Source organism: Staurois parvus, unplaced genomic scaffold (assembly GCF_062004578.1).
Source record: "Staurois parvus isolate SC_StPar_1 unplaced genomic scaffold, SC_StPar_1.0 ptg000517l, whole genome shotgun sequence".
In the NCBI taxonomy this organism is placed as follows: Eukaryota; Metazoa; Chordata; class Amphibia; order Anura; family Ranidae; genus Staurois; species Staurois parvus.
This window is the reverse complement of record NW_028318313.1, coordinates 62,671-76,761: the sequence shown is the minus strand read 5'-3', so window position 1 is coordinate 76,761 and position 14,091 is coordinate 62,671. Positions and strand designations below refer to the sequence as shown.

Here is a 14,091-nt window from a genome sequence, read left to right as displayed (position 1 = left end):
ACAGCGTCTTCATAGACACTGACTGGTGACAGTATGAAAAAACAATTATAATTTTTTAAAAATGTTTTTATTATTGTTAATTTTTTTTTTTTTTGATTTTTCTTTCATATTTCACTATGACCAAAGTAGTACAATGTTACCATAGTAACACTGTACTACTTTGGGGAAGTGATCAGTATTTTTTTTTTTTTTACACAATTTGCTTATAGCAAAGAATTACTTTGCTATAAGCAAGCATTTACCTGAATGACATCGATTCAGTCAGGGTTTTTTTGTTTTCTTTTTTGTGCTTAGCTGTGATTTGGCCACGGCTAATCACATGACACAGCTGGGCTGTGATTGGCCCAGCTTGTGCATGTGATTGCTGTGACCATTCACAGCTAGACACACTAGTATACAATGGATGGCATGAATGAAGCCATCCATTGTATACAACTGTTATGTGACCTGCTGTGATTGGTCAGAGCAGGTCCCATGGTACCGGCAACAGGGTCGGTACCCAGATCTGCCATCGGCTGTGTTCGAGGTACACGGCCGGTGACAGATCGCGCCGCTGCGCGGCTCTGCGGGCATGCAAACTGCGCATGCCCGAAAGGAAGCCATATGGTGTCCACCTGGAGGGACGAGGAGTTTTGCAGGCCGCCATCTGGCTATAGGCCGGGCAGGAACCTGTTAAATAACACACAGGATGCACAGGTAAAAGTATGTAATGCACAGAGGTCAGGGTTAAGTAATGCCAAGAGTACAGGGGTAGGAAATGCTGGGCTCAGGAGTAAGTAATACACAGTGTGTAGGGGTCATGAGTAAGGACAAGAGTGCAGAGGTCATGATTTTTATTTTATAAAGCATGGCAAAGCAAACAGAACATTTTACCACGCATTGACGCAATACAAATTTATGAAACCGAAACTATTGTGTGCCTCCTGGACATGTCAGCCCCTTATAATCACTAAGGTGATCACTACTGCTTTAAATATATGGGGCTGATTTACTAAAACTAGAGAGTGCAAAATTTGGTGCAGCTCTGCACAGAAACCAATCATCCACCAGTTTTTGCATTTTTTTTTTTTTTTAGTCAAAGCTTAATTGAACAAGCTGAAGTTAGAAGTTGATTGGCTACCATTACACAGCTGCACCAGATTTTGCACTCTGGTTTTAGTAAATCAAATCCTATGGGAGAGATTTACTAGAACTGGTGCACTCGGAATCTGGTGCAGCTGTGCATGGTAGCCAATCAGCTTCTAACTTCAGCTTGTTCAATTAAGTGTTGACAAAAGAAACTGGAAGCTAATTGGTTTCTATGCAGAGCTGCATCAGATTCTGTGTGCACCAGTTTTAGCAAATCTTCCCCATGTGGAGTTGCCATAACAGAAAGGGGCCATATGTAATACAATGTACATATGAAGGACCCCATATAATGCAATGTACATATGAAGGACCCCATATAATACAATGTACATATGGAGGAACTACAACAGGAAGGGGGCCATATGTAACACACTGTACATATGCAGGATCCCATATATAATACAATATACTTATGGAGGAATTACAACAGGAAGGGGACATATATACTACACTACACATTTGAAAGACCCCATATATAATACAATGTACATATAGCAGAATTGCAACAGGATGGGGCCCATATATAATACAATGTACATATGGAGGAACTGTAACAGGAAAGGGCCCATTTATAATACAATGTACATAAGGAGGAACTACAATAGGAGAGGGGGCATACAGTTAGGTCCATATATATCTGGACACAGGAACAATTTTAGATTTTTTCAGGTATTTACCAAAACACATTCAAGCTATAGTTATATAATGGGCTGAAAGTGCACACTCTCAGGTTTAATTTGAGGGCATGTACATCCAAATTGGAGGAAGGGTTTAGGAATTACAGCTGTTAAGAGTAGCCACCCCCCCCCCTTTTTCAAGAGACCCAAAGTAATTGGACAATTGAATCAAAAGCTGTTTCATTGGCCAGTTGTGGGCTACTCCTTTGTTAATTCTTCATCTATTAAGCAGGTAAAAGGTCTAGAGTTGATTCTAAGTCTGGTATTTGCATTTGGAATCTATTGCTGTGAACCTACATCATGCGTTTAAAGGAGCTGTCCATGAAAGTGAAACAGGCCATTGTAAGGCTTCAAAAACAAAACAAATCCATCAGAGAGATAGCAGCAACATTAGGAGTGGCCAAATCAACAGTTTGGTACATTCTGAGGAAAGAAGAATGAACTGGTGAGCTCAGCAACATAAAAAGGCATGGAGGTCCACAGAAGACAACAGTGTTGGATGATCGCAGGATCCTATCTAAGGTAAATAAAAACCCATTCACAAGATCCAGACAAGAGAAGGACACTTTCCAGGAGGTGGGCGTGTCATTGTTAAAGTCAACAATCAAGAGAAGACTTCATGAGAGCAAATACAGAGGGTTCACCACAAAGTGCAAACCATTCATAAGCCTGAAGAATAGAAAAGCCAGATTAGACTTTGCCAAAAAACATCTAAAAAAGCCAGACCAGTTCTGGAAAAGCATTCTTTGGACGGATGAAACTAAGATTAATCTGTACCAGAATGACAGGAAGAAAAAAGTGTAGAGAAGGCTTGGAACAGCTCATGATTCAAACCACACAACGTCATCTGTAAAACATGGTGTAGGCAGTGTGGTGGCATGGGCATGCATGGCTTCCAGTGGAAAAAAAGGGGGGGTAGCCACCTAACATGACACGTAAATATGTGTCATATAAATATCTCCGTCTCACTGATAATGAGTGTGGATTTATAAACCCAAAAGCTTAACGTAGAACATAGCAGCATGACAAGTGCAATACTGCTCACACAAAGTGGTTATTAGAAAATCCAAGCGGAGTAATGAAGTTAGTATTAGCAAACAAGTTTTATTCGATCACATGGATCATACTGAGGTTAGACAAAGACATGGTAAACATATTTTTATAAAATCACTGAATTAAAAGCGTTCGGCGTCTCCAGATCAACTGGTATTCGGCAATCAGAAATCCACATAAGGCAATGAAGTTCCTAACTACTACATCAAAAGATTTCCATAGTTTCCATATAGTGTCTGCATGAGGGGAACATTCTTAAAAAATTGTATTAGTGACCACCACAGTGAATAGAATGACCTCCTGAAAATGGAAAACCAGAAAAAAAGATCATAGTAGAGGGAACAAAAACATAGGGTATATGCATTGAACCTATGCAATATTAAAACAACCCCATAACAGGTATATATGTTATTCTGTTACCTTCTCATAAACTTGACCATCATGAAAAGATGCATATATGGCCTTCCTGGATAGCCACCCCAAATGGAAATGTATCCACAATAGTAAGTGATTCTAAAAATATATAAATATAAAACATGAATAAGGCTACCAACAGACCTGAATTAATTTAAAGGGAAGGGTAAAAATCAAAAAAATTTACCATACAAAAAGATCAAGGGGACTCCTCCTCTCTTGAAGTAAGATCAGGTCTGAATGAACCAGTGAATATGGGGGTGGGCAGCCAGGTAGCTGGTATATAGAATCCCGACTGATTAATACAGTCTATGTATATATGAATATATAGACCCAAAACTGGGTTTCCAAAAATTGCTCAATAATGAGAAAGTAATGCGGTTCCTAGAAAAATGTATGGGACTGTAGAAGCATGCCACAGCACATATAAAGCATGGTATATAGATATTCCTCCTCTACGAGTTCAAAAAATTCCCCCAAAGGGGGTAAATAGACACAAGATTTCACAAAAATGTGGGGTTATATAACCCGTTTGTATTGATATCACTAACGCCTGATTTAGCCTAACGGCTATAAACTTGCCACCGGTGGAAGTAGGCTGTGACTCAGTATTGCCATGTGCGGGCTGCTTTGAATGATGTCCTCATCATAATTAGAGTGTCTAGTGCAGGGGTGGGCAAACTTTTTGACTTGAGGGCCGCAATGGGTTCATATATTGGACCCGGGGGCCGGACCAAGAGTAGATGAATGATGTGTATGTGTCATCCATAGTAAGTATAGTAATATTCCCCCATAGTAAGCATAGTAATTCATCCCCCATAGTAATTCATCCCCCATATAGTAATTCATCCCCCCATAGTAATTCATCCCCCCATAGTAATTCACCCCCCATAGTAATTCACCCCCCATAGTAATTCACCCCCCATATAGTAATTCATCCCCCATAGTAATTCATCCCCCATAGTAATTCATCCCCCATATAGTAATTCATCCCCCATATAGTAATTCATCCCCCATATAGTAATTCATCCCCCATATAGTAATTCATCCCCCATATAGTAATTCATCCCCCCTATAGTAATTCATCCACCCTATAGTAATTCATCCACCCTATAGTAATTCATCCACCCTATAGTAATTCATCCACCATAGTAATTCATCCCCCATATAGTAATTCATCCCCCCTATAGTAATTCATCCACCCTATAGTAATTCATCCACCCTATAGTAATTCATCCCCCATATAGTAATTCATCCCCCATATAGTAATTCACCCCCCATAGTAATTCATCCCCCATATAGTAATTCATCCCCCCTATAGTAATTAATTCCCCATATTAAGTCCCCAAGTCCCCCCTGTGTCAATTCACTTACCTTTCCTCTCGCCGTGTCCCGCGCCGTTCCGGTGTAGCATGAAAATCTGTCTCCTATGAGGATCTGTCCCCCTCGACGTATCTGCCCATGTGCCAGTTTCAGGCATTAGCAGCCGATCGGCGATCTCCGGCACATGCGCAGATACTTCGAGGGGGACAGATCCTCATAGGAGACAGATTTTCATGCTACACCGGTCTTCAGGGCGGACTGTGAGAGGAGCCTAGCTCCGCGGGCCGGATTAAAAGGTCCGCCGGGCCGTAGTTTGCCCATTGCTGGTCTAGTGCCTTTCCAATGTGGAGCTGAAGCAAACCGCCATGTCATCTGCTGGTGTTGGTCCACTGTGCTTCATTAAGTCCAGGGTCAATGCAGCCGTCTACCAGGAGATTTTGGAGCACTTCATGCTTCCTTCCGCAGACGAGCTTTATGGGGATGCTGACTTCATTTTCCAGCAGGACTTGGCATCTGCCCACACCGCCAAAAGTACCAAAACCTGGTTCAATGACCGTGGGATTACTGTGCTTGATTGGCCAGCAAACTCGCCTGACCTGAACCCCAAAGAGAATCTATGGGGCATTGCCAAGAGAAAGATGAGAGACATGAGACCGAACAGTGCAGGAGAGTTGAAGGCCGTTATTGAAGCATCCTGGTCTTCCATAACACCTCAGCAGTGCCACAGGCTGATAGCTTACATGCCACGCCGCATTGAGGCAGTAATTGCTGCAAAAGGGGCCCAAACCAAGTACTGAGTACATATGCATGCTTATACTTTTCAGAGGTCCGATATTGTTCTATGTACAATCCTTGTTTTATTGATTGCATGTAATATTCTAATTTTCTGAGATTGTGGAGTTGGGGTTTTCATGAGCTGTAAGCCTTAATCATCACAATTATGACAAATCACAGCTTGAACTATCTTGCTTTGCATGTAATGTGTCTATCTCATATATTAGTTTCACCTTTTAAGTTGCATTACTGAAATAAATGAATTTTGCACGATATTCAAATTTTTTGAGTTTCACCTGTACTGTCAGCCCAGATTCAGCCAAATGCAGCACAGTACAGAAGGACAATGATCCTAAACACACTGCAAAGCAACCCAGGAGCTTCTGAAGGAAAAGAAGTGGAATATTCTGCAATGGCCGAGTCAATCACCTGATCTCAACCCAATTGAGCATGCATTTCACTTGCTGAAGGCAAACTAAAGGCAGAAAGACCTACAAACAAAGAACAACTGAAGACAGCTGCAGTTAGAGCCTGGCAAAGTATCAGAAAGGAGGAAACCCAGTCCTTGGTAATGTCCATGGGTTCCAGGCTTCAGGCAGTCATTTTCAGTAAAGGATTCTCAACAAAATATTAAAAATGAACATTTTATTTATAATTATATTCATTTGTCCAATTACATTTGAGCCCCTGAAAATGGGGAGACTGTGTATAAAAATGGTTGCCGTTCCTAAAATGTGTACTTGATATTTATGTTCAACCCCTTGAATTAAAGCTGAAAGTCTACACTTCAAATTTATTTGGATTGTTTCGTTTTAAATTTATTCTGGTGGCATACATATATATATATATATATATATATATATATATATATATATATATATATATATATATATATATATGTATGGGGGCCCTCCATAGGTACAATGTGTTATATATATATATGTATGGGGGTCCTCCGTAGGTACAATGTGTTATACATATATATATATATGTATGGGGGTCCTCCATAGGTACAATGTGTTATATATATGTATGGGGGTCCTCCGTAGGTACAATGTGTTATATATATATATGTATGGGGGTCCTCCGTAGGTACAATGTGTTATATATATATATGTATGGGGGTCCTCCGTAGGTACAATGTGTTATATATATATATGTATGGGGGTCCTCCGTAGGTACAATGTGTTATACATATATATATATGTATGGGGGTCCTCCGTAGGTACAATGTGTTATACATATATATATATGTATGGGGGTCCTCCGTAGGTACAATGTGTTATACATATATATATATGTATGGGGGTCCTCCATAGGTACAATGTGTTATAAATATATATGTATGGGGGTCCTCCATAGGTACAATGTGTTATATATATGTATGGGGGTCCTCCGTAGGTACAATGTGTTATACATATATATATATATGTATGGGGGTCCTCCGTAGGTACAATGTGTTGTACAATGTGTTATATATATATGTATGGGGGTCCTCCATAGGTACAATGTGTTATATATATATATGTATGGGGGTCCTCCGTAGGTACAATGTGTTATATATATATATGTATGGGGGTCCTCCGTAGGTACAATGTGTTATACATATATATGTATGGGGGTCCTCCATAGGTACAATGTGTTATAAATATATATGTATGGGGGTCCTCCATAGGTACAATGTGTTATATATATATATATATATATATATATATATATGTATGGGGGTCCTCCGTAGGTACAATGTGTTATATATATATATATATGTATGGGGGTCCTCCGTAGGTACAATGTGTTATACATATATATATATGTATGGGGGTCCTCCATAGGTACAATGTGTTATATATATATATATATATGGGGGTCCTCCATAGGTACAATGTGTTATATATATATATATATGTATGGGGGTCCTCCATAGGTACAATGTGTTATATATATATATATATATATATATATATATATATATATATATATATATATGTATGGGGGTCCTCCATAGGTACAATGTGTTATATATATATATATGTATGGGGGTCCTCCATAGGTACAATGTGTTATATATGTATATATGTATGGGGGTCCTCCAGATACTATATATGTATATATGTATGGGGGTCCTCCAGATACTATATATGTATATATGTATGGGGGTCCTCCAGATACAATATGGTATATATATGTATGGGGGTCCTCCAGATACAATATGGTATATATATATGTATGGGGGTCCTCCAGATACAATATGGTATATATATATGTATGGGGGTCCTCCATAGATACAATGTGTTATATATATATGTATGGGGTCCTCCATAGGTACAATGTGTTATGTATATATAGATAACATTGTACCTATGGAGGACCCCCATACATATATATATATAACACATTGTACCTATGGAGGACCCCCATACATATATATATAACACATTGTACCTATGGAGGACCCACATACATATATAACACATTGTACATATAGGGAAGAGACCCATACAGAACACCAGACACACCACCACCGCCTACAATACACTGCGATGAGAGGCAGGCAGCCGGGGAATAGTATCCGGTGAACACAGAGGATTTCCGGTGTGCTGGGTGTACTCCTCCGTGTAGAGGAGAGGTCATTGCTGTCACATGGTTCTTATGTCGGAGAGATGAACGCTCCGCAGGAAGGATACGGCCAGGATGAGGCACAGGTAGATGGCGGGGTGCAGACACCGGGACGGGGGGTCTCCGGTAGGGCCCGGGCTGCCCATTACCATAATCAGTCCTCCTGTCATTCATACACGCCGTGCTGCAGATCAGAGCCGTCATACACATCCCATGTACAGCCCGGAGAAGAGCAGACAAGGAGTCGCAGCGATCACGGGAGTGTGGTGCGGAAGGCTGAGCACCGATCCACCGATCCCAGTCTTGTCTCCATTCGCAGCCACAATATTTCTATAGGGAGAGGTGTGATTTGTTAGGAAATCCTGTATGTAGTCTGTAGTGGATCCAAGATGACCGGTTGTATCTGTAATGGGCTGATTGTCGGTTCCTCCATCTATGACACACACAGTGGCTCAGCACACTCACCAGCCGGCCTGTAGACAAAAAGCTGCCCCTGTCTAGCAGTTCATGTGAACATCTGGGGCGATGAAAGGGTTAGCTGTGTGCTGGTGTACTAGCTGTGTGCTGGTGTACTGACTGTGCAGTGTGTGGCTGTGTAAGCACACTGCTTTGTATAGCTGTGCAGAGCCATACAAAGCAATGTGCTGGAGCTGACAGGGGAGATCTGCATTTATAACATACAGCCCTCTCCCCTGTCAGTGATACTCGGTGATCGCCGGGAGGGACGCAGTGATCGACAGCTGAGGCCACCAATGGTGGCATGTACTTCCCCTACCCAGAAATGCAGAATCATGCGTATATATACGTGTATATACACATACATTAGGGCAGGTTTGCCTGGATGGAGCCCACCCCTCCTTAATGTGGCTGTAATGGCTTCATTATTCTATACGTTAAGGCAAGAAAACCCTGTGTGTAGCAGCTCCCCCTAATATGTACCTGAGACCCCTCTGGATCCAGCAATGTGCATGAATGCAGCAGCACTCCCAGGACTCTTCCTTCTCATTGGCTAAGACCGCTGTGGGAGCCATTGGCTCCCACTACTGTCAATCACTCCCAGTGAGACCATGAGGTGAGAGAGGAGGCAGGGCTGAGCCGCGCACTGTGTGAATGGACAAACAGAGCAGTGGCTGGGGAGCAAGCCTGCTTAGGTGCCCCCATAGCGAATTGTTTGCTCTGAGGGCACTCGGCAGGGCCCAGAAGTGCTAGCAGGGGACATGAGAAGAGGAGGATCAGGGCTGCTCTGTGCAAAACCACTGCACACAGCAGGGAAGTATGACATGTTTGTTGTTTTTATTAATTTTAAATTGCCTTTAATATCACTTTAAAGACATAGGGACACATTGGACACCCAGCAAAAGCACAATGGCAGCTGAAGGTATCCAGTGCATTACTGCAAAACATTTAGCCAACAAGCTGTATAGATAAGTGGCAACCACAATCTATAACTATCCTTTGCAGTAAAGTGCACATGGAAGGGGCTCAGGACAATAAAAACAGAAAATTTCCCAGCACACTTACCAGCTTGCCTGCAAAAAAAAAAAAAATTAGCCCTAACAGTTTCAGTGGTTTTAAAGGCTGAAGGATTTTTTACCTACAAACATTCTATGCATGAAGGTAAAAAAACCTTCAGTATGCAGCTCCCACCCCAAAACCTGAGCCTGATCTCGATTCAGCAATGTGCACAATAGCAGTGGCTCTCCTGGGTCTCTCACTCCTCATTGGCTGGGACACAGCAGCTGGAGCCATTGCCTCTCACTGCTGTCAATCACAGTCAGTGAGGAGGGGGTGTAGCTGAGCCATGCCCTGTATGTCCCATTGACACAGAGAGCTGGCTCAGGAGTGAGCATGCATGAGTGCCCCTTACACAGAGCAGGTAAGTATGATGTGTTTATTATTTTAAAGAAAAAGAAAATCAAGTCCTTTACAACCATTTGTCATGTTTAAAAACCAAGGTTTAGTTGCACACGTTTGCAAATATATGTGAAGGCCACAGTGCCTTGCCAAGTCTCCTCTGTATATTGTGGTCCTATCTCTATAGTTATGACCCTGTGCCTCCATCCCACTGGACAATTTCAGTAAAGATGAAGTTGTCCTTCAATGAAGAAGTAAAGGCAGAAATGCAGAAGTCTTGTTGAATCCCCCAGAGAATGCAGTGCATGTGATCCCACTAAATGTGAGCAGTGTGATTTGATGTACGAAGGAGACAGACCTATCATTGCCTCTGACATAGAGTAGAGGGGGTGCCACAGACAGTCCGCACAGAGCCCTCTGACTATTGTGAAGCCCTGTGGCTCATCTGTTGCCTTTATTATACAGAATAGAAAATCTGCTGATCACACAGCCAAACCCAGGCCCAGGTCCGAAGCTTCCCACCACTTGCTTTTCACTTGTTGTGACTGACAGAGCTGGAGAGCAGCCCTGAACATTCACAAAAACACAAGCACACTACAACTTTGAGCCACCTACTTTTTTTTTTTTATTTATTTCAAGATCAGGGCTGCTCTTCAGTGCTGTCTTTTACAACACTACAAGCTGACAAAAAAAGGCAAGTACCTCTCCAGGTCAGTTCACTGATCTGCCACTGCTAACACACAAATGGGTGCTGGCCCAGCTCATAGCAGTGTTCACTGCTACAAGGAAAAAAAGGATAAGATTTTGGTCAGCTGCACAAGGTGTATGGTGTTAGTTCAACTTTTCTTTCTTCTTAAAAAAGTGAACTAATCCTTGAAATCTACAGAGCTGTACCTGCACATGTGTGCTGCAACTGCCATCCACTTCAAAGGACAGTCCCCAGCATGACAAGACAGACTTTCTATTAAAGGGAATGGAGGGGGCAGGGGCTTACATGCACAATTATCCTTCTGTAGATTTTGGAGTGGTAGAGAAGTGAGGGTAGTACAGGGCTTGACAAATTGACTTTGAATCTAGAAGCCATCTAAAAAAAAAAGAGCCAGTTTTTATTTTAGTGTAGCATGGGTTGTCAGCGCCCGGAGCAAGGCAATCTTTAGGTGACAAGCTTCACACGATGCAATTTGCCGCCCGACAATCATGGAAAATGCGCACCATGTTTTAGGTGCCTTTGAAAATAATGGCGCCTGAACCTGCGTTTTGCGATAGCAGCGATTCTGATGCAATCCCAAAACACACGTGTGAATGGAGCTGTCCTGGTTCAAACGTTTGCAATTCTATATGCATTCTCAAACTCACAGATTCAAATGACAGGCTAGATATTATGTGTTCTCTTGAGGTTGTTCATACAGATGTGATCCACACAGATTGTGTTTTGAGTGCCAGTACGAAAAGGGACCTGTGCGAGTTTGTAGCAGTGTATTCCTGACTTGCAAGTGATAGATTAGAGTGGCATACGGAGATAAGTGTTCACATCAGGGTTGCTATTGACAGGAGTTTTTGCATTGAAGTCAGTGGGAAGCGTTTTGTGAACCCAGATGCCAGGATGTAATTTCTAGTCGCCATGTTGACCTGGTGCGTTGGATTTTTCGAGCCCTGGAGTAGTATATAGGGGCATGTTCCTTAGAAAAAAAGAAAAAAGGTTTTCCACAAATGCGGAAAACTTACCAATAGTGGGTAAACAGATTTCCTGTTTAATTATCACTGAATGAGTTGAAACCTGCTTAGTCTTCTTGGGCAAGCTCTACCCTTTGTTACATTGTTTTTTTTTCTCAAAAGGTCTTCCAGGACAGTTCCTTGAGACGTAGAGCTCCTCCTTCCGGGACAGGAAACACGTAAGCTTAGTACTTTAAAAGGCAGACCTCCCTCTTCAGTTTTTAGTGTTTCCTCTGGAAGGATAGGTACATGTTCAAAGGATGAATGGAAAAGAAGAAAGTGCGGCGCTTATAAATTCTACGATGCTAATCATACATACAATGCCATAGCAAATAAATGCATAAAACTAATCACAGGTGACTGTAAGTGAATATATACAAAAATATTATCAGTGAAGCGCCGTGGAGTAGCGCTGTAGTACACAAATAAACCGTGCCACGCTGGAATGACAGCGCCAAAAGTTGACAAACAAGTAACAAATGGGTGAACAATCCAATAAATGTAATGTAGGAAACTAAATAAATAAAATATTCCAAATAAAAAGTCAGAAATAATCATGATGTCAAGTGAAGCGTGACTTTAGCTCCTCCAACAGGTCAGCCTCATCCACCTTCATGCACAGTGTAAGGAAAACCACAGCAGGTATATACTAGAGCAGGAACTATATCCAGTAAAACGTTCCACTTTCAGCACACCAGAGGAGCTCCACTTTGAAGGGAATAGCTCAACAAACGAGCCCAGAAAGGAAAACGCGAATGGTGTAGTAATTTATTGAAAATTCAAGAAGCATCCACGTGGAGCAATAAAAACAAGTGTGTTCCACTTACAAAGATGGCCACCAGACCTTCATGAGGACACGGTGACGTGATGTAAATATGCAGGCTCCTCCCTGACCCCTTTGATAACGTATGTGCACATGAAACGTGTCAGGAGGAGCCTGCGTACTGACGTCACGTGAAATGAATGCTCAGTTGGGTTGAGATCAGGTCATTGACTCGGTCATTGCAGAATATTCCACTTTTCCTTCAAAGGCTCCTGGGTTGCTTTTGCAGTGTGTTTTGGATCATTGTCCATCTGTACTGTGAAGCAGCGTCCAATCAACTTTGCTGCATTTGGCTGAATCTGGGCTGACAGTATATCTCTAAACACTGCAGAATTCATGCGGCTGCTTCTGTCTTCTGTCACATCATCAATAAACACCAATGACGCAGTGCCACTGGAAGCCATGCATGCCCATGCCACCACACTGCCTCCACCATGTTTTTCAGATGATGTTGTGTGCTTTGGATCATGAGCTCTTCCAAGCCTTCTCCACACTTTTTTCTTCCTGTCATTCTGGTACAAATGAATTTTAGTTTCATCCATCCGAAAAATGCTTTTCCAGAACTGGTCTGGCTTTTTTTTTAGATATTTTTTGGCAAAGTCTAATCTGGCTTTTCTATTCTTCAGGCTTATGACTGGTTTGCACCTTGTGGTGAACCCTCTGTATTTGCTCTCGTGAAGTCTTCTCTTGATTCTAGACTTTGACAATGATATACCCACCTCCTGGAAAGTGTCCTTCATTTGTCTGGATGTTGTGAATGGGTTTTCATTTACCATAGAGAGGATCCTGTGATCATCCACCACTGTTGTCTTCCGTGGACCTCCATGCCTTTTTATGTTGCTGAGCTCACTAGTGCGTTCTTCTTTGCTCAGAATGTACCAAACTGTTGATTTGGCCACTCCTAATGTTGCTGCTATCTCTCTGATGGATTTGTTTTGTTTTTGAAGCATTACAATGGCCTGTTTCACTTGCATGGACAGCTCCTTTGAACGCATGATGTAGGTTCACAGTAATAGATTCCAAATGCAAATACCACACTTAGAATCAACTCCAGACCTTTAACCTGCTTAATTGATGAAGACATAACGAAGGATTAACCCACACCTGGCCAATGAAACAATTTTTGATTCAATTGTCCAATTACTTTTGGTCCCTTGAAAAAGGGGAGATGGCTACTCTTAAGAGCTGTAATTCCTAAACCCTTCCTCCAATTTGGATGTACATGCCCTCAAATTAACCCTAAGAGAGTGCACTTTCAGTCCATATCCATTATATAACTATAGCTTGAATTTGTTTTGGTAAATACCTGGAAAAAAACTAAAATTGTGCCTGTGTCCAAATTATATATGGACCTAACTGTATGTCTGTCTAAGCATGATCTCGTATCATCGTCTACATGCAAAAAAGACTAGGGTCTTTCCAGTCCATAGTTCCCCGGTTGATACCATTAAGCTGGAATGGGAAAACACTGAAAGGAAGCCCTTCTTTTCAGGTAATCTTAAAAGGAGATTTTCTTTTGAGGATGATGGATCCCAGCAATGGAACAAAGTTCCAAAGTTGGGCGTCCCCTTATCTAAAGTTTCTAAGAGGACAGATTTCACATTTGAAGATATGGGTGCCTTAAAGGATCCTATGGATAAAAGAGGGGAAAATCTTACTCCGCAGGGCCCGGGATTCCACCTCTGTTAGCTTTAAGCTGGCTTTATCGGCCACCTG

At 41.8% G+C, this 14,091-nt stretch overlaps 1 protein-coding gene across 3 annotated transcripts in view; it reads left to right on the top strand.

The window, feature by feature from the left end:
* Window positions 1-7,920: 7,920 nt before the first annotated feature.
* Window positions 7,921-14,091, top strand: part of LOC149451829 (OCIA domain-containing protein 1-like) — a 55,246-nt gene continuing 49,075 nt past the window's right edge. For 2 of the 3 annotated variants that reach the window (XM_089690106.1, XM_089690105.1), the window contains exon 1: window positions 7,921-8,071. In XM_089690106.1, the coding sequence (XP_089546232.1) occupies window positions 8,030-8,071 (42 nt within the window). In that variant the 5' untranslated portion in view covers window positions 7,921-8,029. The remainder of the gene's footprint in view (window positions 8,072-14,091) is intronic. The other variant, XM_089690108.1, reaches the window with a different exon arrangement.